Raw genomic sequence first — 22,172 nt, 5'->3', positions numbered from 1 at the left:
TAGCACCAAAGCCCCTTTGATTCAGGTTGGGCCCCTGTTTCTAACACTCTACCACAGTTTGAAAGTCTGATGTGGGGGGAGGAAGTAGAGGGCACCCTTGCCCTACTGGACATTTGAAGCCTGTGATGTTGCACATTCTTATGATCAGCAGATCGGTTCACTTCAAAGCTCCTTTATTGAAAGGTCCTGTCTAAATTTAGCTTCCCGTAATCAGGAGTTACTCTAGGGAGTGACCCAGGTGACCCAGGTCCCCTCTTCATGCAAGTGCACTTCTCACACATGGGTGGGGACATGGCTGAGACCAAGTCGCCCCAGAGCCAGGTGTGTACTGACCACTGCCCCCAATGTCTAGGAACAAAGGGACCCAAAGGCCTTGAGGGATGGATAGGACTCGAATGGGCAGGGACGAGCCAGCACCCAGGCTGAGGGAACAGCCCCAGCAAAGGCAAGAAGAGAAATCTCCGAGCAGAGCGTGTTTGGGGAACATCAAGAAGTCTAGCTTGACCGCAGTGTGGGATGAAGTCAGGGAGTTGAAGAGACAGGTCTGGAGCCCAACTTCAGGGGTGGGGACATGGCTTGGTTTGCCAGGCCTTGAGGGACAGACCCACAGCTCAGAGCAGGGTCAGGGCGTGAGAGCGGGACTCTCACCGACTCGCACCAGAGGGTGGGCGTGTCCAGCTGAACAGACCGAGAAGCCCTTGGAGCCCAGTGCCCCGGGGGGCGGGGGGTGCACTCGGAGCCGAGATGTTTGTGGGGTCAGGCCCCCGTGGGGAGAGCCCCGACCCTGGAGATGCGGGCTGGAACTGTCTCGTCTCGCGCCGCGGCAGTAAGCCCCAGGTCCTCCGCACCCCGAGAGGGCAGCCCGGGCTCCCACCCACAGCTGGAGAGCTGGACTGTCGAGGGGGCCCAGCGCCACGCGGGTTCTCCCGAGCCGGGCGAGGAGGCGCGCGGGGCGCGGGGCGCGGGGCGCGCGGCGCCTCCTCCCGGCAGCCGGCGGGGTGGCCCCGGGCGCCGCCGCCTGCGGCTGCCGCTGCCTTATAAGGCGGGGGCCGGGCCGCGCCGGGGGAGGGGAGGGGCAGCGGCCGCCCGGCCTCCTGCTCGCGGTCCAGCGGCGCGGGGCGGGCGGGAGAGCGCAGCCAGCGCGGCGGCGGCAGCGGCGGAGCGCGCCGAGCGGGCCATGGGCAAGTCAGGTGAGCCCGCGGGGGCCGGGCCGGGCCGGGGCGGGGGCCGGGCCGGGCCGGGCCGGGGGGCGGCTCGGGCCCCCGCCTTCACCGTGCCCCGCGGCGGGGCCCCGGATGCGGGGCCAAGCGCCGGGAGGCTCCGCGCCGGCGGGTCCCCGAGCAGCGGGGAAGCCGAGGCGGCCGTCGGGGCCCCGGGAGCGAGGGAGGGGAGGCGAGACCCGGGGGGGGTGCCCCTGCCTGGGAGCCAGGGATGGCGTCAGGGAGGGTTTCCCGGCGCTGATGGGATTAGCGCTCCGCGTCCGGCCCCGGCGTGGCTTCGCTTTGTCTCCGGAGCAGTTAGAATTGGAAAAAGCCTCCAAAGTGTGACAGCATCTCTTGCTGCAAACCAGCTCCCGGCCAACCCTCCAGGAGGCTCTGAGCATCCTTGTCTGCGTCGTCGTCCCTCCTCGCCGGAGCGCCCCCTCTGTGCCAGGCTAGGTGCCGGGCTCAGTCTGCCCCCCCCCCCCCCCGTACATGCCGCTCCCCCTTTACGTCTGAGCTGTCGCTGCCCACCCTCACCACCGTGGCCTTCCCAGCGACCTTTCGGCAATGCGGATCGGGCCTGCCACTCCCTGACACCTTTCACCGCGTCGTCTGCGGGTGAAAGAGTAGCGCCCGCGGGGCTCGGGCCCTCTGGGAGTTGGTCCTCAGCGCCGACCTCCCTCCGCATGCGGCTGTTAGGAGGCCGGCGCCCTGCTCCCTTCCCCTGGGTCCCCCCTCCCAGTGCTCGCCACCACCACTCTGCCTCTCCCACTTCCCTGAAGTTGCAAATCCTCCCCAACCTTCTAGGCTCAACTGGAGCCTGAGAGCCAGTTCCTGATTTCCCTTTCCCCCCAGGAGGGTCGCCCCACCCAGTGTCTTGTTTGCTGCAGCCTCCCCCCACCCCCCAACAGTTGGCTTGGGACACTGACCCAGACTTCCACCCTTTCCCAGACTCCTCACTGCTGGTGGCCGCGCCGTGTCTATCCCCCACAGTTCCTGCCTCACAGGAGGCTTCAACGAACAGCCCAACAGCGTTCAACAGAGTTCAGGAGCCCTGCTTCATGGGGAAGTTGGGGTTGTCATTCTCAGGAGGGCGAGGCTGGGCCCCTCCTTGAATCTCTTCTCCGGATCCAGACTCATGCAGTACTGGTGTTGGGAGTAAGCGGCTTTCCCTGGCCTTCATCCTGACCTGCCGTGACAGCCCTGGCTCTGCTAATCACTGGCTATGTGATCTTGAACAAAGCTCTTTACTTCTCAGTGTCTCAGTTTCCCCATCTGTACAAAGGGTGGGCCATATACTCGCCAGTATGGAAAGGTGATGGAAGGAGTTGTCGGTAGTTTCAAGAACAGGATGATAGGCAGGGATGGAGCAAGAGCATGGCAGACGTGAAAAATCATTTTGACAAATCAGCTCCTTTCTCTGTACCTTAGGAGAAAATCCACAAATTCTCTAAAGCTACATTTGCATCAGTGGTGTCTGGCTTCTTCCCTAAGAAACAGTTTTCCAGAACTTCTGATACTCGGCTGTATGCCCATACTTCAATTGGTTCATCCATCTATCCCTCCCTCCCTTCTTCCCTCTTTTCTTCCTCCCTTTCCTCTTTCCCTCGCTGCCCTCCATCCCATCTGTTAGCTGTGTGCCGGCTGCAGACCCACTGCTGTGGAGGCCATGGCCTCTGTCCTCAGCAGTATTCATTTGGATCATGAAATGAATCATCGAGCTGATTGAGGTGGGGGTGGATAGGCTCCAGTGAGAGGTGGGAAGTGATTCAAGCCACCAGGTGGGTGCAGGGGGAGAGTGGTAGGAGATCAGAGGACAGAGAAATCTCTGTCCTCTGCAGAGTGACCATCAAACCTCCTGGAAGGTCTTGGGGATTTGGACTTTACCTTAGGACTTTGGGTGCCATTGAAACACATTGATCTGAAAGCCCAAGTCGTGCCAGGGTAGAGGGTGAATCAGATGGGGAAAGTGGAGGTGAGGGTCAGGGGAGATGACTGCAGTTACTCGGGATGGAGATGACAGAGGTATATCTAAGGACTGCAAAGGACAAACAGATGGCTTTTGGAGATGGTAGCCAGAAGAGGACTTGGTGACCGACTTCCGGTGAACATGAGGGAAGGGCCAGCAGTGTGAGGCTGGTACAGGTTGTTGGTGACACTTTGTAGGACCAGAGATGCCCAGTCGGGCTGGTTTCAGAGGAGGAGGGCAGTGGCAGAGGTGAGTAAGGACTGATTCAGGCAGGCATCACTCCCATCCCCACCCCCACCACACATACCCAGGGACCTTCCAGAACAGTGATCCAGGCCTATCTCCCTCATAGCCACATGCACTTTATTTGGCTCTCCAAAGATTATGAACCCCCAGGACAGTGTCTGGCTCCCCTAAGAGTCCCCAAGAGAAAGTGGCCTTTCTGGGTGACCCAGGACCCATGGACCTTCAGCACAGGCCCAGCCTTGAAGTTCCAGGCCACCACCCTGAGGTTAGCTGTACCTGCAGTGCTTATAGCACTTACAGATACTTATCCACACAGGGGCTTTATGTGGTTCCAGAAAGACCAGGTAGGGAGCCAACCCCTGCCTCTGCAGGGCCTCAGTTTCCTCATCACAGCATAGGAGCCAATCTCTTTTTAATTTTTAACCTCAGATATATGTCAGAGCTGCCTGGGGTTGGGGGCATGCTGAAAAAATATCACACAACTGACACTGCTTAAATTCCCAAAGACAGCCCAGTGCTTAGAGATTCCCAGGACCTGCTCCTAGCCCCCGTCTCCCTGCTACGCTTCAGTCTGCAGCAGGTGTGATGGAGGCAGAGAAGAAAGGCAGTGGCCTCGGACTCCTGTAGAAGTCTCTAGTCCCTAGAGATTAGCAATTATTAAGCTCCTAGTGTGTGCCTGACTTGAAGCTAGATATTTTATACATTTTTTACCAACATTTGTAATAGCACTACAGGGCAGGGATTATGAATTTTATAAGTTTATAGAGGTTGAGTATGTTGCCCAAGTTCACACATTGACCAGTAAGTGGACAAACTGGGATTTGAACCCAGGTTTCTGACTTCCCAGCTGTATGCTTTCCCCTCTACCACGTGGATCACTTGCCACCTGCTCCCCACCTGCTCCTCACCCCCGAGGGAGCTCTCCACACCCTGCAGTTATCTCTGAGAATCTTAGTGTCTCTGCACCCACATCCCCCAGCACCAGAGGAGAGCAGGGCAGAAGGCCTTTAGGGACCAACTAGGCCAGCAATTTCCCAGGAAGCAGGCCTCTCACACCTCTGCTAGGGAGAGGCCAGGTCATCCCCACAGCTCCATTTTCATCTGTTAATTTTATTGAAAAAAAAAAAAAAAAAGAAAAAGGCGGTGGGGAGTGGTTCAAAGAAGGATTTCCTGCTTTAAAGACATTTTGAAAATCACAGATGTCATCCTTCCTTCACATGGTTGGGGAACCAGGACCCAGAGAGCCAGGGACTTGCCCAGGGCCTGTGGCAGGCCTGAGGGGTCGCAGCGTGGGCAGCCACTCCTCAGGCCTGAGCCAGTCCTCTCCCTACCCAGGCTCCTTCAGTCCTTTAAGGCCTCTTATCTGCCTGCAGAGGGGCAGCCTGGGGCCAGCACTCCCCCGCATCCTTGTTCCTAGCCAGATACTGGGCAGCTCTTCACTGATCATCATTTTTGCCATCAGGAAGAGGAAGATGTGAGGTAGAAAGTGTGCAAGATTTGAGGGAAGGGTGATGGCGATGGGAGGGACATTCTTAGATCTGACTTTCATGTGTACTCATTGTGTGGCCTTGGGCAATTCACTTGTCCAACTCAAAACCACAGTTTCCTCATCTGTAATGAGAAGGCTCCCATCCTAGTGCTCGCCCGTGGTACTCGTATGGGGGGCCTCCAATCATTTGTCCATGTTCTCACTCACTCTGAAAATGGCCCACCCAGCCCAGGGGTACAGAAAGAAGTCATCAAAGAACTGATTTTAAAAATAAATAGATAAATAAATAAACAAACAAACAAACTGATTTAAATACTAGCATCCCTGCTTTCTTTAAAATCTAGGCTTTTTGTTTTTATTTATTTATTTGAGAGAGAGAGCATGATGGGAGTGGGGCAGAGGGAGAGGGAGAAGCGGACTCCCCGCTGAGCAGGGAGCCCAACTTAGGGCTTGATCCCAAGACCCTGAGATCATGACCTGAGCCAAAGGCAGACGCTTAACCAACTGAGCCACCCAGGTGCCCCCTATAATCTAGGCTTTGACAGGGCACTTTCTCCCAAGGCCAGAGGCCAAAGGGTCTCTGCCCAATAGTGATGATAATAATTATAGTTGACATTTAGGAACTGTTCACTGTATTCCAGAACTGTTCTAAAGCACTTACATAGATCAATTCATTTAATTCTCACAAAACCCTGTAAGGTAAAAACTGTTCTTCCCCATTTTATATGTGGCAGAAATAAGGCACAGAGTGATTAAGCAACTCGTCCAAGATCATGCAGCTAGTAAAAGGCAGAGCTGGGATTTACCTCTCGAATTTCCTGGAACCCAGGCGGAAACAGCAGAAGCTACCCAGGCTACCCATTAGGAACTCATGCTTTGTTTTTTAAATCAACTTACACTTTTTTCTCCTAATAAACTAGCAAGACCAATCTTGCCCCAAAGATGGGACCAGGTTGCTTTCCAGCCTCTTGGCATGGGGACAGCATGGGCCTGTTCATGATTTCTACCCTGACCCCTGATGGGCCTCTTTGGTGGGGATTCTGGAGAAGACAGAGGAATGAGTCACACTGGGCCCAGGGAGGCCTCTCAGAAGAGGATCAATGCTGAGGGCGGAGTCTGTCCCAGCCGACAGCCCAGAGGGAGGAAGGGCACGACCTGGGTTTTTATCTGGCAGTTAGAAGCCTGGGCCCCAAAGGAGCTTCAAGAGCCCCCATCCATCCCAGTCCAGCACCCCCTCCCCTGGTGGAGACAGCCCAGGACTCCGTCCCTCAGCCGCAGGGAGCCAGGCCCAGGCAGCTCCTTCCACCTCCCGGCAGCTTTGACCTGAAGCCCCACAGCTGTCCCCTGGAGCTGCTACTCCCAAGCCCCGGATTTTCATCTGGGTCCCCTCGGGCAGGTCTGTCATAAAGGGCTTGGCATTCAGGAGGCTTTTAAGAAAGTTCTTTTCTCCTCTTCCTTCCTCCCTCTCAGAGATTGGCAGGCCCAACCTCACCGCGCCTCATCCTCCTCCTCGATTTGGTGACGCCTCTAAAGACAGGGTTTCCCTCTTCGTGGGTCTACTACGCCTGGCCCACTTGTGGGAACTCAGACAGGTTACTTCTCTTCTCGAGCCTCCATTTCCTTATCAAAAAAAAAAAAAAAAGAAGGTATAGTAACGGGGGCCCCACAACAGGCGGCATTAAGCAAGTAAGATCATGCCCAGGCCCGGTTGGTCACCCGAAGAAAGGACCTCCTTCGCTCTGGGCGCCACCCTGGGCCTGTAGGAGTTCTCTGAGCCTCGGTGTCCCCTCCTACAAAATAAGGACATTGTCCCTCCTCTCCCCGTTGTGGAGGATGGGTGGCTTTTCTTTGACTCTTAATCTATATGTTTATCTGTGTTCTTGGGTTTTTCCTACAGAAGCGAGGTGTGCCTCTTGCTGGTGTGTTCACAGGTGATATCTTGCCTCCCTGAGGCCGAGGCCCACCCCTGAGGAGCCGCCTGGGCGGGGACTGGCCTGAGTTGGCAGGGACTCCTGGGGCCAGCTGAGGTGTGGCTCTCCTTTTCTGGTAGGCTCTCCTACCAGAAAGTCCTCCCAACCCCTTTCAGGAAACTGGCCCTGCTGGCAACAGTGACCAGCTTTGGCTTTTGGGCACCGAGCTTAGATTGGGCACAGGAACTTTCACTTTTGTTTCTTGTTACTTCCCACATCCTGGGAGTGCAGTGACCTAGTTTTTAGCAGCCTTATATGTCCCTCTCTGCCAGAAGGACCGCGGGACCTACAGCACTGCTGGATCCAGTGCAACCTGAGCCCGGCCCTCAGGGCTGCCTTTAAACTGGCTTCACCTCAGCTACCTACCCGCTTGCCTAACATCCCCCTCCTCCCCGTAGCCCTGGATCCACCAGCTCCCAGGTCCACCCTAGCTTTTTCTGTGCCCCCTTTGCCTCCTTCTTGCCTCCTCCAAGGAGCCTTCCCCAGTACATTGGTGGTCACTGCCCACGACTTCCCACGCTGCTCAGTTCCATGACTTCCTGTGGTGGCCCACTACGGCCTGCTGGGGACATGGGAACTGGAAGGGACATTAGCGTGGGCCTAGCCAAGCCTGTCCCTCAGATGGGGACCCTCTGCCACCTTGACTGTGTGCACTCACACCTGCCCCTGCACAGACACATACACCTGTTGTGATCCCTCCATCTCCTTAAAGAAGCTATGAACTCCTTGGAAGTCCGAGGTCATCCATTCCCTTGTCTCCTCTCACCCCACCCTGATAGGACTTTATGGGATCTCAGAAATGAAGGGACTTTAAAATCATCTGACTGGCCTCCAGTGCCTGAATCCTTTTGAGAAGAGTCACTTGCTTGTATTCACCCAGTCTGGAGAGCTCATTACCTTGTGAAGTCACTCTTTCAATTTTTGGAAAGCTTTTTTCTTTTTTTTTTTTCTTAAGATTTTATTTATTTATTCATGAGAGACACAGAGAGAGAGCGAGGCAGAGACACAGGCAGAGGGAGAAGCAGGCTCCATGCAGGAAGCCCGACGTGGGACTTGATCCCGGGTCTCCAGGATCACGCCCTGGGCCGAAGGCAGGTGCTAAACCGCTGACCACCTGGGGGTCCCCCAATTTTTGGAAAGCTTTGATTGAAAGATCTTTCTTAGGCTGAGCCAAAATCTGTCATCCTGCCCTTCCCACCCATTGCCCCCAACTTTGCCCTATGGAGACCCAGAGTTCATCAGAGGCCTCTGTGTCTTCCGAAGTCCTATCTCTAGGACGAACAGACCTAGTACTTGCAAACATTCCTTATAAAACCCCCATTTCTAGCCCCTTCTCCACCTAGTCACTACTTCTGGACACACTTCAGATGGTTGCCACCTCTCAGACAAGGCGGGTGCCAGGCCCCAGGAAGCTCTGCCGCTGGATACTGGCTCACGCAGGACAAGCAGTGCATTGCCTGCGAGCTGGTGGGTTTCTGGCTGCCACTCTACCTGCTGACTCTTTTGCATATCATCACCAAGAACCCCTCAGGTTCCCACCAATGGCTATGGCTTACACCTGAGACAGTCTTTTTTTTTTTTTTTTTTTTAAGATTTTATTTATTTATTCATGAGAGACACAGAGAGAGAGGCAGAGACACAGGCAGAGGGAGAAGCAGGCTCCATGCAAGGAGCCTGACGTGGGACTCGATCCAAAGACTCCAGGATCACGCCCTGGGCTGAATGCAGGCGCTAAACCACTGAGCCACCCAGGGATCCCCACCTGAGACAGTCTTTAAGAACCTCTGTGACTCCGTTCCCCAAATACCACATTAACATACTAAACCCCAAATCCTTTTTATTATTGTGATAAAAACCACAGGAGCTAAAATTTACCATCTTAGAGCACACAGTTCAGTAGTGTTAGGTATATTCACCTTGTCGTCCAGCAGATCTCCAGAACTTCCCGTGTTGAAACTCTGAAACCCTGCCCATTAAACAGTACCTTCCCTTTTCCTCCTCCCTCCCATAAGCCTGAAATCTTTATCTTTCAGGCCAACAAGGGTTTGGCTCCTCTCTTGGCCGCAAAGACTTAAAGGGTTTGGGTGGCAGCTCCGCCTCTGTCTCGCACACATTCCCATCACCCCTACATTCACAGTGTTTCCACCACCCCACCCCTGTTTCTGCATGTTAGCCACAACCTCCCAAATCCAGGGGTTCACTCCCCCCCACCACATTGCTATGACTGGACCTCACTAAGTGCCCTGCTGGGTGGGCCCCAGAGTCCTAACTCTTCAGGTGATTGGAACCCTGCTGGGCATCTCAACTGCCACCTACCATGGGCGTGACCTGCAGTCACCTCACCTCTCATGGGCCACATTTAGCCCAGAGCTCCCTGAAGGGGTGCCCTGGGACTTCCTTCTCCTGCATCTCCTCACAGACCCAGTGGGATTTGATTGGAAACCCCAGGAGATATGGGGAAGCTGGCCCAGGGAAGGGAAGAAGACTGACTCCCTGTCGGTCTCTGGTTCATCTTAGCCTCAGCCTCTGGGATGCAAAGAGCAGAGGAGAGGAAAGGTCACTGGTGAATGACCTGTGGTAGCGGAGGGGTGGCACTTGGTTCACCCTACACTTTGCACCCTCACTGCCCATGGCCAAGCCTCAGGGAGAGGCCCCTGCCAGATGAGACTGGCTCAGTGTGAGGGCCCCCATGGCTCTCAATCATGACCCACCAACTCCCCTCCATTTCACAGAGTGGCACCCCCTAGATTCCTAAGGCTGGTGCTCAGTGCCCTCGCAGTCAGCCTGACTGGCTCCTGCATGGGTGACTTTGGGGCCTCAAATCAGGGGCCACCTTCCCGATCCCCCAGCCCATGGTAGGTTACTTTTCTCCAAGTTTCTCTTGACCTGTGCTCATGTGTACCTTGGCCCTGGCACTCCCTGTTTGCCAGTATCTGTTTACTAGGCTGCCTTGCTTCTGTTTGTGAGCCCTCTGAGGGCAGGACAAGGTGGCTTTATCTCTGGACCTCTCACCCAACACAGGACCCCACGTGGAGGAGGCCCTCAGAGAGCAGTGGAACAGATGGGTGGGTGATGGGTGGCTGGCTGCTGCTGAACAGATGATGAATGAACAGATGATGACGGATGAGGAAGGGGTGGGGAGACGGAGGGAGAGTGTGGGATGGAGGGGGTTCCATTTCATTCCCAAACTGGGGTGACTTCTGTCCGCTGTTGACCTTGCCACTGCCCTCTTACTCTCTCCCTGCTCTAGCCTCTTTACTGTGTCCTTTCTGAGAGCACAGCCCAGTTGGGCACAGCCTCTCCCTCCTCCTCACCTCCCTGGGCCCAGCTGACCCCCTACCCTGCTCCCCTCCACTGCCATATTCTGAGGGTTGAGCTGGGCATCACTCTGAAGCCTGCCATCATCCCTTTTTCTGGTGGGTCTTTTCTCTGCACTGAGACTTTCTCCATTTTGAAATGATTACAGCTTCCAAGCAGTTTAATAACGAGGTCCTGAAGGCCCACAACGAGTACCGGCAGAAGCATGGCGTCCCCCCACTGAAGCTCTGCAAGAAGCTCAACCGGGAGGCTCAGCAGTGAGTCCCCCAGAGCCCCGGGGTGACTCTGGCCCTTCGTGGTGCTGTTGCTGCAGTCATGGAGGGGCACTGGGGTAGCTAGAAGGGTGTGGGTTTGGGGGCGCAGAGACAGCCGGGCTTGAATAACCCTTGTGCCACTTACCACCCTGAGCCTCAGTTTGCTCCTCTGTAAAAGGGGGCTATTGTGGGGGCTCAGAAGAGATCTGGCGCGATGCTCGTGGTTCCCACACCAGCCCGGGGCAGGGAAGGAGCTCAGGGGCAGCAGTTGAGGGCTGTACTCTGGGGCTTCCCGGGGACGGCCCTGCTCTGAGGCAGCGCATGGACTCTGGCAGGTATTCAGAGGCCCTGGCCAGCACGAGGATCCTCAAGCACAGCCCGGAGTCCAGTCGTGGCCAATGCGGAGAGAACCTGGCATGGGCCTCCTACGATCAGACAGGTAGGTCGCTTTCTCAGCCCCCTCCCCTGGGCCTGAGCCAGGCCCAGGGCATCTTCCATTCTGACCCCCGCTGGCCCCAGCACCCTCCTCAGTGCAGCTTTAGTGCTTAGGCCCAGGAAGGAAAAGAGCCCCAGAGCTCTCTGTGTGTGCTCCCAGGGGCTGGCGGCAGTTTGCCACAGTGTCCCTGATGGCTGGCTCAGGGCCAGGCCTGTGCTGGGTGCCAGGGACACAGAGATGAGTCAGACTGCCCGGCCCTCCCCTTTCGAAGAGCTCCCAGCTGAGGAGTGGGGGCGGGGGAGACACATCATTTCTGGTTCCCTTTCTGTGCAGTTTCATTCTGATCCTGGGGCCTCTGGAGTATGGCCAGCTACGGTTTTCCTTTCTTCACATTTTGCTTTCTTTTTTAAAAGTGTAGGTGTATTAACTTATCATCAGAAAAATGCAATTGAGTTTTTTCAGTGTTAGAAAAAAAGAAAGTGAGAAAGACCATCAATCCCTCCATCCAAGGTCGCAGCCTAGAGTGGTGATCCCGCCACACTGACCAAACATTCTTGAGCTTCCTGGCTCTGGCCGTGCTGTCGTGGCTTTTTAGGAAAAATGCTGGAGAGAGCTACTTTGCCCTCTGAAGCTTCTCCAGACCCCAGCGGGAGGATGACTATTCCCTCCCTGCTGGGCCTGACATTCCTGGGGGTTCCCTGGGGAGTGCCTGCAGGCCTGCAGGAGGGGTGTGCGGGTGTGCGCATGCTCCTGAGGAAGGCGGGGACCCCCACCCCACCCCCGCCTGCGGCCTCCTTTCCCTGCCATGCTTGGGCCTGGGGGGAGCAGGCTCCCTGCAGGGGTGGGAACAGGGGGAGCAGGTTCCCTGCAGGGGTGGGAACAGGCAGGCGGTGGCAGTGATGGGCCCCAGCCTCGCATTGGCTCCCTCTGTGGAGCCCTGGGCCAGTCGCCACCCTCTGTGGCCCCGGTTTCCCCCACCTCTGTCCCGGGAGGCTCTTTATCCCCCGGGCTGCACATTGGGATCTTTTGCAGCGCTTTTACAAAAGACCAAGGCCTGGGACTCTCCAGAACACTGATAGGTCTGTGGCAGGCCCCAGGCCTCAGCCACGTTTCAGTGCTCCCCAGGTGAGGCCCACAGCCGGAAGCAGCAGCTTCTAGGAACTTGTTAGAAATGCAGACTTGGACCTGGGAAGTCAGAATCTGAATTTTAACCTGCACCCCAGGTGATTTATGTACATATCAAAGTTAAGAGCAAGACTTCCTGCTGTGGCCTTAAGGTCCACAGCTCCCAGGGAAGTGCTGTGGGTTTTCTCCTAGCAGCACTAGCTGGGCCTGCAGATGTTCCCAGTGGGGACCCCTCTGCCTGCCGTGGAGACCCTGGCCCACCAGCCCGATTGCCTTTCCTCCTGTGGATGTTTCAGGAGATAGACCCGTGGGTGGGATGAGGGCGGAGTCTCTGGAACACCCAGAGCATCATTAGAAGCTCTTGGAGTACATTGTATTCAACCCGTGTACAGAGGCCCGAGAAGGGAAGGCCTTGCCCAGGATTACAGAGCAAGTTAGTGGCAGGGCAGGTGCCCCAACCCCAGGCCGGGTCCCTTCCTGATCCCCAACAAGACTCTCTCTTCAGCCTGGATACGCTCCTGGGCAGGAGATCCTGTTTCAGCTCGCTGGTGCTTTACCAGCCGTCTAACTGTAGGGTGGGTGGTTTAGGGTTAATGGGAGAAGGCGGAAGGAGTAGTGAGTGGGTTGCTGATTTTGCTGCTGAGATTGAAACTGTCTTTTCCATACAGGAAAGGAGGTGGCTGATAGATGGTACAGTGAAATCAAGAACTACAACTTCCAGCAGCCTGGCTTCACCTCTGGGACTGGTGAGTGATGGGGTCACCCAAGTGACCTGGGCCTGGCCACGGCTGCAGTTTGGGTGTCTGACTTTGGAAAGGAACTAACCCTCTGAAAATTCCCTCCTGTTTTGCCTCTTCTGTATTTCTGTGGTTTCGATTTTGCCCAAAGGGCAATGCTCTCTTTCCCCATCACTTCACACACACATACACACACGCAAGCACGCATGCGTGCACACACGCTTCTCCATCTGAGAAACCCCTGAGCCATGGATTCCTTCCCCACCAGCTCCAAGTTCTCCAGGTGACTGGAGCGTGTCGCAAGGAGGCTGTGGACTTTAAAAGTTCCGGAATGCCTCCTCCCAGAAGCAGTGCTATACCCGGTCATCCTACTGCCAGTCTTGTTCCCCTCCAGTCCAGCCTGCTCCAGCAGCCAGAATGTTCTAAGGCCTCTCTTCAGGAAAAGGGCCACACTGCTCACTCTCTCCTCCTGGTCCTAACTCCCTCCTCACTCCTACCCCTGCCTCCTTCCAAAGTGCTCCCCACTCGACAGCCTCCCAGGCATCCCCCCTTCACCTTTTCTCTCCAGCTTGGAATGCAGACCCCCTCGATCTGCTCTCAGCTCCAGCCCTATTAGTTGCGTGAACTTGGGTTGACTTGCTGTCCCAGAGGGAGAGGGACAGCGCGGTAGGGGACCATCTGAGAGCTAGTGTGCGCCCACCTAGCTTTTCTGTGAGGCTTCCAGGGTGTGGGGTAACCGAGGGCGCTCCCTCCGGCCCCTCAGCGGCTTCTTCACTGCCTCAGAGCGTGGGTTAGAAGGCCTGGGAGTTCCTCTGAGGGGAAACCGAAAAGGGGATTCTCTCTGCCCGCCCCCAGCCCTCGACCCTACCCCTCCCACCCGTGGGTGGAGCCACTGTGGCCTCTCATCCTCTGGAGTCTTCTTCCAAAGCAGGAAATGACACGTTCTGTTCTCGGTGCCAGTCACAGTTTCCTGTGGTTTACTGCTCACCCCTTTGGGGCAGGGGTTCTTGCATCAGTGTGGGCAGGACGGTAGGGCAGAGGTGCAGCAGCTGCTGGGGCCATTTCTCCTCTGAGCAACCAGGGCCGGGCTTAAGGAAGCTGCTCTCAGGGCCCTAAGTGGGAATTGATGGTTCTGTGGCAATTAAATTCGAGGACTGAGGGAGGGAACAGTAACAACCTCCTCCTGGTGATTAAGGATGTGTGTACACAGAACCTGTCTTCTTTTCATAAAGTTCAGTGCCCAGAAGACAATTTTATTTCATAGCATCTGGATTTGCTTTTCCCATGAGCAAGACTCACGAGCAATTGGACATGTGTCAGAGCAAGTTATTAGCGTTGCTCATGTGTGCGTGCCACTCGACAATTACAAAGTGCCTACACGTTCACGGCCACGTAAGCCTCACAACACCATTTGTAGGTGGGGCTTTGTTCTACCCATTTTGCAGAGGAGGAAACTGAGGCCCAGAGAGAAGAGACTTCTTTTAGATCTCCTATTCTCAATCGAATACTTTTTCCATGGCTCCTGCCCCAAGGTGGGAATCTGACAAGTGTCTGAGCTGGGAATGGGTTTTCCATGATCACTGACCACCAACCTGTTGCCCCAGATCTCCCACCCCTAAAGAGGAAAACCCCCTCAGAGCAACTAGCCCCTAGGCTCTCCCAAGTGTCAGGAGGCAGTGCCTGGGGACAGACAGAGCCTGATCCTAAGACAAGAGCACAGCTTTGAGTGGTGCTATTCTCAGAGATTGCAAGACACTTAAAGATCCTCAGACCCATTCCCCATGCCTCAACCTCCCCCAGAGCTGCTTCTTGCTGCACCGTTGTGTGGAGATTCCCTGACCTGAGTCCATGTTGTAGGGAAAGAGCCTTTGAAATATCCTATAATCTCTCCCCACCCACACTGGGTCAGCATCTTGTGATGAAGGGCCCAGTTCTGTGCTATGTGCTGAGTGGAGAGAAGCAGTTTCTTGCAATTCCTTTGATATACTCTTTTTTAATGAGTAGGTTGGTTTGTTTACTTATTCTGAGTAAATAACACTTTTACATGACATGAAATCTGCAAATTGTATAAGGTAAAAAGTCTTCCTTCCATTCCTGGTCTCTAGCACTTTCTCTTCGGACCACTGATACCCGTTCTTATGTACCATTCTAGAGTTGTCCTAATCTTATACCAGCATTATGTTCTCTTTTCCCCTTCTTTATACCCTGGTGTATGATCTATTTTGCACTTGCTTTCTTCACACAGCAGATTGTTAGAGATTGTTCCATATTAATACAAAAAGAGCTTTGTCATTCTTACTGTTGCACATTATCATCCTCTTGCAAGAATACACTGTAACTTATTTTTGTTTTTTGTAACTTATTTAATGTGTTTTTCAACTGTACATTCTAGAAGTTTGGGTCCATTACAGTAAAGAAGATGTGATCCCTTAGGGCAAAAAAAAGGAAGAAGAATCGGTTAGTGATTTAGTTAGAAACCACTGCGTAGCTGATGGTTGCTAAGGAAGTCGTGTCCTTTAGCTCATCTCTAAATACCCATACTTAATTATCTCTGTGGACGGAAACTTCCCTGGCCAGAGGGAAAATCACTTAGTCTCATCTGTTTGGAAAAGTCTTCCACAGGCATGCATGCTGCCGATGTTCACGTTGTGTCTGTGATCCTTTTCTTAGCAACCAGTGGAGAAATGGCAGTTCTTCCTTGTCTGGGCAACAGAGAGAGTGGGCGGACAATAGCCAAAGCATGGGGTTCTCTTGAGAGAAAAGGCTTGTGTGAAAAAGGGCTTGAGCCTGAGTGAAAAGAGAGGCTGTGGAAATGGTGACACCTGGCAAAGCAGCTGAAAGCCTGGAGCTGGGACACGAAGGTAGGAGGACCAAGGGTGAATCGGCAAGAAGTGTTTCTCTTCTATTTTGAGGTGAACAGCAGAGTTTATGGGCAGTGGTTAATACGAGCTGCAGGATAAGTGATATATAGAAGCATAATTGTACCTGGGGTTTGTTTTCCTTTGGTTCTTGCTTTGGTTTTTATCACAGCAACTCTACTGATGAGTGTTTATGTCTTGTTATTCTTGTAAATGATTTGGTAACTTCAAATCTTCTATGGCTATAGATAAATACAGTATTGCCTAAATTTAAAACTTCTGAAAATGGAGTTCATCTGTAGGGCAAAATACACAACTTAACCAATGAATGTTTATTCAGTCCTTACCATATGTGAGACGCAATGGAGGATATATCACCTGAAGGGTTGCGAGAGTGTGGATACCAGCCTTTCTTTCCTTCTTTCTTTCTTTCATTTCATGGTAAAGCATATTTACCATAAAATTAACCATTTAAAAGGACACAGTTGAGTGAGATTAATTACATTCACAGTGTTGTACAATCATGGTCCTGTCCATCTCCAGAATTTTTCAGTCATCTCAAATTGAACCCATTAAATAATCACTCCTGTCCCTCCTTCCCCACCTCCCCATCCCTACGCTCTGGTGACCACTATTCTACTTCCTGTCTCTATGAGTTGGGTGATTCTAGGTGTCCAATGTAAGTGGAGTCATATATTTGTCCTTTTGTCTAGCTTGTTTCACTTAGCATAATGTCCTCAAGGTTCATCCTCAAGGCAGAATGTATCGAATTTCATTCCTGTTTAAGGCTGAATAATGTTTTACTATATGTGTATATATAACATTTTGTTTATCCATTCATCCATTGGTGGACATTTGGGGTTTTTTTCACCTTTTGGCTATTGTAAATAATGCTGCTGTAAACATTGGCGTACAAATATCTGAGTCCCTGCTTTCAGTTCTTTTGAGTTTATACCTGGATGTGGAATTACTGGATGAGATGGTAATTCTCTATTTTATTTTTTAAGGAACCACCATACAGTCTTTCACAGTAGTTGTGCCATTTCACATTCTCCCCCAGAAATGCACATCCTCACCAATACTTATTTTCTTCTTTAAAAAAAAAAATCCACCCAAATGGGTGTAAAACGGTTACCCTCTTTCTTTCTTACCCTATGGGAAACTTAGCCACTCTGATCACAATTATCCTCCTTTCCTCTGTCTCTTCCGTTCTTCATCAGATATTTATTGAGTATCTACTATCTGCCAAGCTCAGTGCTAAACACTGGGGATATTGTGCTCAATAAAGACAGGTGTGGGGGCACCTGGGGGGCTCAGTCAGTTAAGAGGCTGCCTTGAGCTCCAGTCCTGATCTCAGAGTCCTGAGATTGAGCCCTGTGTTAGCCTCTCTGCTCAGTGAGGAGTCTGCTTCTCCCTCTCTCTCTCTGTGCTCTCTCTCTCTCTCTCTCTCTCACTGTCTCTTTCTCTCAAGTAAATATATAAAATCTGTAAAAAAAAATTATAAAATAAAATAAGATGGGTGTGGTGCCTACCCTCAAGGAGGAAATGTAATCTCTCCGGTGTTGCTTTAGCAAATGAATGCCATTCTGCTATGGAAGTCAATATTGACCTGTCAAAAGATCTCTGTAAGTCCTTAACAGTAAAGGTGGGAAGGATAAGCTCCCAACCTCTACTCCTTGGAGACAGAAGGAGTCATTCTGTCATTGAGCAAACATTACGGCAACTCTTGACCCCAAAGTAGAAGGGGAGTTGGAAACTAAGCTATATTAAATCTTGAAGGAAGCAGTGAGTGAGGGTCAGGCAGCCTGAGCAGTGGGACACTGATGCTGAGAACCTTAGTGAACCACAGAAGCGTCCGGAGGGTCAGGCAGTAGCTTGAGAAGAGCTGTTTGGCTCAGAGCAGAAGGAATTGGAGAGGGCTCGAACTTGTCAAGGTTCAAAGAGCACAAAATGTAGAAGGCCTGTGCTTCAGTAAGGGGAGAACCCAAGTCCAAGATGGTGCCTCCATGTGCCTTTTCATTCATTCACACATTCATTCAACAAAGGTTTATTTTACACTTTTCATGTGGAGTCGGCCAGGCTTTGCCAGGGTACTGAGTACACTCTGGTGAATAAAACAGTTTGATTCCTGCCCCTGTGAGTCTCATAGCCTAGTGAATGAAGGAACCAAGCAAATGAGCAAGAAACCAAACACACGTAACATTGCAAATGGTAAGAATGCCTGTGGGGAAAAACAGGGTGAGATAAGATGATCTTGGGAGGGAGGTGTTCAGGAAATAAGTGATTATGAAAAGCTTCTTTGCACAAGTGACATTCAGTCTGAAGCCTAAGGGATCAGAAGATGTTAGTCATTGGGAGAGCATTCCACACACTGGCCAATGTGTACAAGTGTTCCATGGTGGGAAATAACCTGACGTATTCAAGGATGGAAAAGAGGCCATTGGGACAAAGTGTTCACTTTCATTCTAGGTGCAATTGGAAGCAATTAAAGGATTTGTAAGCGGGCTAGTAAACAGCTATGACTTATGTCTAAAAATAATTACTCTGGCTCCTTTAGAGGAAGGGAATTGGGGGAGGCAAAGGTGGACGCTGGAGAACCAGTGAAGGGCTATTCCAGTGGCCCAAGTGAGAAACTTTATGGTTGGGACCCAAGTTTGGGGAGTGGATGGACTTATGACATATTTTAGAGTTAGAGTCTTCAGAATTGAATGATGGGTTGTCCAGGGGGAAATGAGGAAGAAATGAGGAATACAGACCAACCCTAGGGTTGTGTGCAGAGAGGCCATTAAAGGAAGTGGAAGATAGGAAGAGGAATAAGTCTAGGGGAACCAAAATCAAGAGTGAGGCTTGGATAGGTTAACATTTGAGATGCCTTTGAGCCATCCAAGTGGAAATGTCAAGTTACGTAGTTGTATCTGGAACACAGAGGAGAGATCTGGACCAGGGAAATAAATTTGGGAGCCAGGGATAAATGAAATTGCCTAAAGAATGCAGCAAGTAAAGAAAAGCAAGCCCAGGACTGAGCCTTGGATAGTGCAAGGCCCCTCCGACATTTACTCTCAAAATGGAAGAGGAGGAAGAGGCCAAAAGGAGGGCAGCATCATGGAAACCAAAAGGGGAGGGGGTACCTCACAAAGGGGAGGAATTGGCTCTATTAAATGTTCCTGAGATGTCAAGTAAGAGGAGACAAAAAGTGATCTTTGGATCACATGGAGATCATCGGTGACCCTTGAAGAATACAGTCAGGGGAGGGAGGGAGACAGGTGCCGGGAGGGTGGCATCCTAACTCTTGGGGTCACTCGGCTTGGCTGTGATCTCCAGGAGACCATGAAACCTTTGGGCACTAGCAAATGGTGAGGTGAGGAGCGTCTGTGTGGCTGACTGAGAGGACCTGATGCCTCTGCAAGTCAGCCAGGCAGAGCGTTCTCGGTCTCCTTCCTCTGACCAGTGTGTGTGAAGATCAAACTTCCGAAGCCTGACAAGACGGTGCAGGAGTTCGGGAATCCTTTGAACCATCCTTCTCCAGATCCTGCTAACTAACCCGTTTCCCTCCCCCCCTCCCTGTGCTCCTCCAGGACACTTCACAGCCATGGTGTGGAAAAACACGAAGAAGATGGGAGTGGGGAAGGCATCTGCCAGCGACGGGTCTTCCTTCGTGGTGGCCCGATACTTCCCAGCAGGGAATGTCGTCAACCAGGGCTTCTTTGAAGAAAATGTCCTGCCACCAAAGAAGTAATTCATTAAATGTAATGGGAAAGTGGTGACTTGACACGGATACGAAGTGCCTAGAACAACAAAAACTCAGCTGTGTGTCTGTCCCTGTGGGTGTATGTGTTTGTGTGTGTGATGCATGTGAGTGTCTCTTGATGCACACACACTTGGATATACAACTCTGTATGAACTTACGCCTCTCAAAGGAATTAGCATATGAAGCCTTTACCCTGTTGGTTACCTAGACCACAATTATTTGGACTTAGGGGGAAAGAATCAGTTTTAAAACTTTTTTTTTTTTTAAAGCAAACTTCTTTTGTACATTTCTTACAATATTCATCCGTGGTCTTTTTCTATTCCAAATGTTTGTGATGCTTAGAGGTGAAGTTCATTTTATGTGATCTTCATGGGCTGTAATCTACTTTTGGTAGATATTTAAGAATATTAAACTCTCATCTAAATGTAACGTAAAACAGCTTTAAACACGTAAATATAAAGCAGCTTCCATTGGAAACAGGGGACAGGCAGGAACTCTATTGCACAGAATTATTGAGATTTCTCAGTAGTAAGACATGATGTCATCTGCATGCCTCCTGGAATTCTCTAATGGGAATGCCAAAGAACAAATGGAGAGAAAAGTCTCACTTCCTTGCATTTTCTACCTTTAAATAGCAATGTACCACTACTACCACCATCCTCACTTCCCTCCCACCTTCTTAAAATCCTTTGGCATGTCAGAGTGCAGCGTGTGCCTCCTGGTCTCTGGGGCCACCGGTCAGGCCTGGACGTCACCCCTTCCCCCTCCTCCACTAGTGGCCCAGGGCCTGTTCTGGGAGAAAGCCCCTCACACTGCCTGGGCTCTTGGCCAAGCGGCCAAACGGATGAAGTCAGTGAGTGTGGGGGTGAGTGTGAGCTCACCAGGGCCCCTAGAGGAAGCCCTCCGGCCTCTTCCCTCCCCTCGCACCAGGGCGGGAGCCCAGGCCTGTTGCCGGCAGCTGTGCTTGCAGCTGTGCTGTTGCTCCCTCCAGGAATGTGGGACAGGCCCAAATGTTCCAGGGAGATATCCCATGTGGGTGGGGGCTTAGCGTCGCCAGTTTGGTTCTATGTTTGGCCTCCAACTATACAAAGTTCCCCCTGAATAACGATTGCACAGGGTCCATGTGGGAGGAACCCCAGTGCCAAGCTGGGTGTCCTGAAAGCCCGGCCCCTCCAAGTGTTAAGACAGCAAGGGCGGGAGGCTGCCACCTCGGGAGACGTGCTTCTGTGCTGCACTGTGAACACAGCCTCGTGCTGTGCCCTTCGTCTCACCCAGTGATACTAAGACAACAATAAAATCTTTTTCTTTTGTGTAATATCTTCCATGTCATTCATGCCCGGTTTTTAATCGGTGACCAAGATAATCATAACCCTCAGTTCCTGTCTTAGGTAACTCAAGCCTCTGAGTACTTCCAACCTCTCCCCCATATTTTGTGTCCCTTTGGCAGCTGTGTTTTGATCCATGTGACCTACCCTTGCACGGCCAATTGGACTAAAGTGGACATGTGAGCCAAGGGCAGCCAATCCCTGGGTTGGCCACGGACCACAAGTCTGAGCTAAGAAATGAGGAGAGAATTTGTCAGTGGAACTAAAAAATTTAGGATGCCATGAGTTTGAATTAGGGCCACAGCAAAACTATATGCAAGCCAAGTTGCCAGTTGAAAATATATGGGAAAAAAAAAATATATGGAAGTGGGATCCCAGGATGGCTCAGCGGTTTGGCGCCTGCCTTCAGCCCAGGGCGTGATCCTGGAGACCCGGGATCGAGTCCCACATCGGGCTCCCTGCATGGAGCCTGCTTCTCCCTCTGCCTGTGTCTCTGTCTCTCTCTCTCTGTCTCTCATGAATAAATAAATAAAATCTTTAAAAAATAAAAAAAAAAAAAGAAAATATATGGAAGTGAGAAAGACAGTTGTTAGCAGTACAAAAGAGATGGGAGTTCCTGAGCTTTCTAGCTCCAGGCCAAATCTGTGTATCGTTAAGATATATCCCTCATCTTTAGGGCTTCCCGGCAAAGTGATATGTCAACTGATGTTCTCTATAAAGCTAGAATATTAGGGTCCCCTCTCCGAGGAAGCCACAAATCCTGAGCTGGGCAGGAAGCTGAGGGTGGGTGGAATAAAGAGACTGGGCTGAGGCCACACCCAGGCAGCCTCCATGAGCAACCGGGACTGAGTGACCAGTCAGTGAACTTCCTGGTGGCTCCTAGGGATACCTTCCACCCAACACACATGCATAACCAGGTGGTGGACACTGGCCTACAGCCAGGCTCTTGAGTGTCTGGCATCTGTTTCCTCAGTTGGCTAGAGAAAGAAAAAAGCTGACCAAAAGAGCTTTCTAGGCTGAAGAAAAGCCAGGCAACAAAGCTGGCTGAGCAGGTGGGCACTAATTTCACTTCTTTAAGGGATTTCTTCAAGACAGCGACTCCCACAATTCTATAAAAGCAGAGGGCAAGCCAGATTGCCAGTTGTCCTTTGTAGCTGCAGGACAGAGGAAGGAGCCAGGAACCTGGCTCCAAGCTCTAGCCACCCCCCACTCTCAGAATTGGGTGCCCTTCCCTACTCTGGGCTGCAGTCTGTCCAACTGCACAAGGTCTGGCACATGAAGTTAAGTCTACTGGATCTTCTCAGGCCCATGACACCCCCTATGCCCAGCTTTCTTAACTGGAGAGACCTTCCTGTGGTGTTCTGGCCCTTGAAACAAAAGCAAAGGGGCACAGCCACCTCCTCCACCAAAGTGCTCCCAGGTGTGGCGGCAAAGGGGCAGATACAACAGGCCTGACCCCACCCAGCCTCTAGTCTTGGTTGAAATGCCCCAGGAG

At 52.2% G+C, this 22,172-nt stretch overlaps 1 protein-coding gene across 2 annotated transcripts; it reads left to right on the top strand.

The window, feature by feature from the left end:
- Positions 1 to 1,086: 1,086 nt before the first annotated feature.
- On the top strand, positions 1,087 to 20,667 carry GLIPR2 (GLI pathogenesis related 2). 2 transcript variants are annotated; one of them, XM_072727936.1, is made up of 5 exons: positions 1,087 to 1,190; positions 10,343 to 10,451; positions 10,784 to 10,887; positions 12,678 to 12,755; positions 19,180 to 20,667. In XM_072727936.1, the coding sequence occupies exons 1-5, from the start codon at positions 1,178 to 1,180 to the stop codon at positions 19,338 to 19,340; spliced, it is 465 nt and encodes a 154-aa protein (XP_072584037.1). In that variant the 5' UTR covers positions 1,087 to 1,177; the 3' UTR covers positions 19,341 to 20,667. The 2 variants fall into 2 exon arrangements, with proteins under 2 accessions (XP_072584037.1, XP_072584038.1); XM_072727937.1 differs by lacking the exons at positions 10,784 to 10,887; positions 12,678 to 12,755 and having other exon boundaries at positions 19,180 to 19,788.
- The last annotated feature ends 1,505 nt before the right edge of the window (positions 20,668 to 22,172 follow it).

Source organism: Vulpes vulpes, chromosome 12 (assembly GCF_048418805.1).
Source record: "Vulpes vulpes isolate BD-2025 chromosome 12, VulVul3, whole genome shotgun sequence".
NCBI lineage: Eukaryota > Metazoa > Chordata > Mammalia > Carnivora > Canidae > Vulpes > Vulpes vulpes.
Note: the sequence above shows the minus strand (reverse complement) of the source record. Positions and strands in the feature narration are given on the sequence as shown.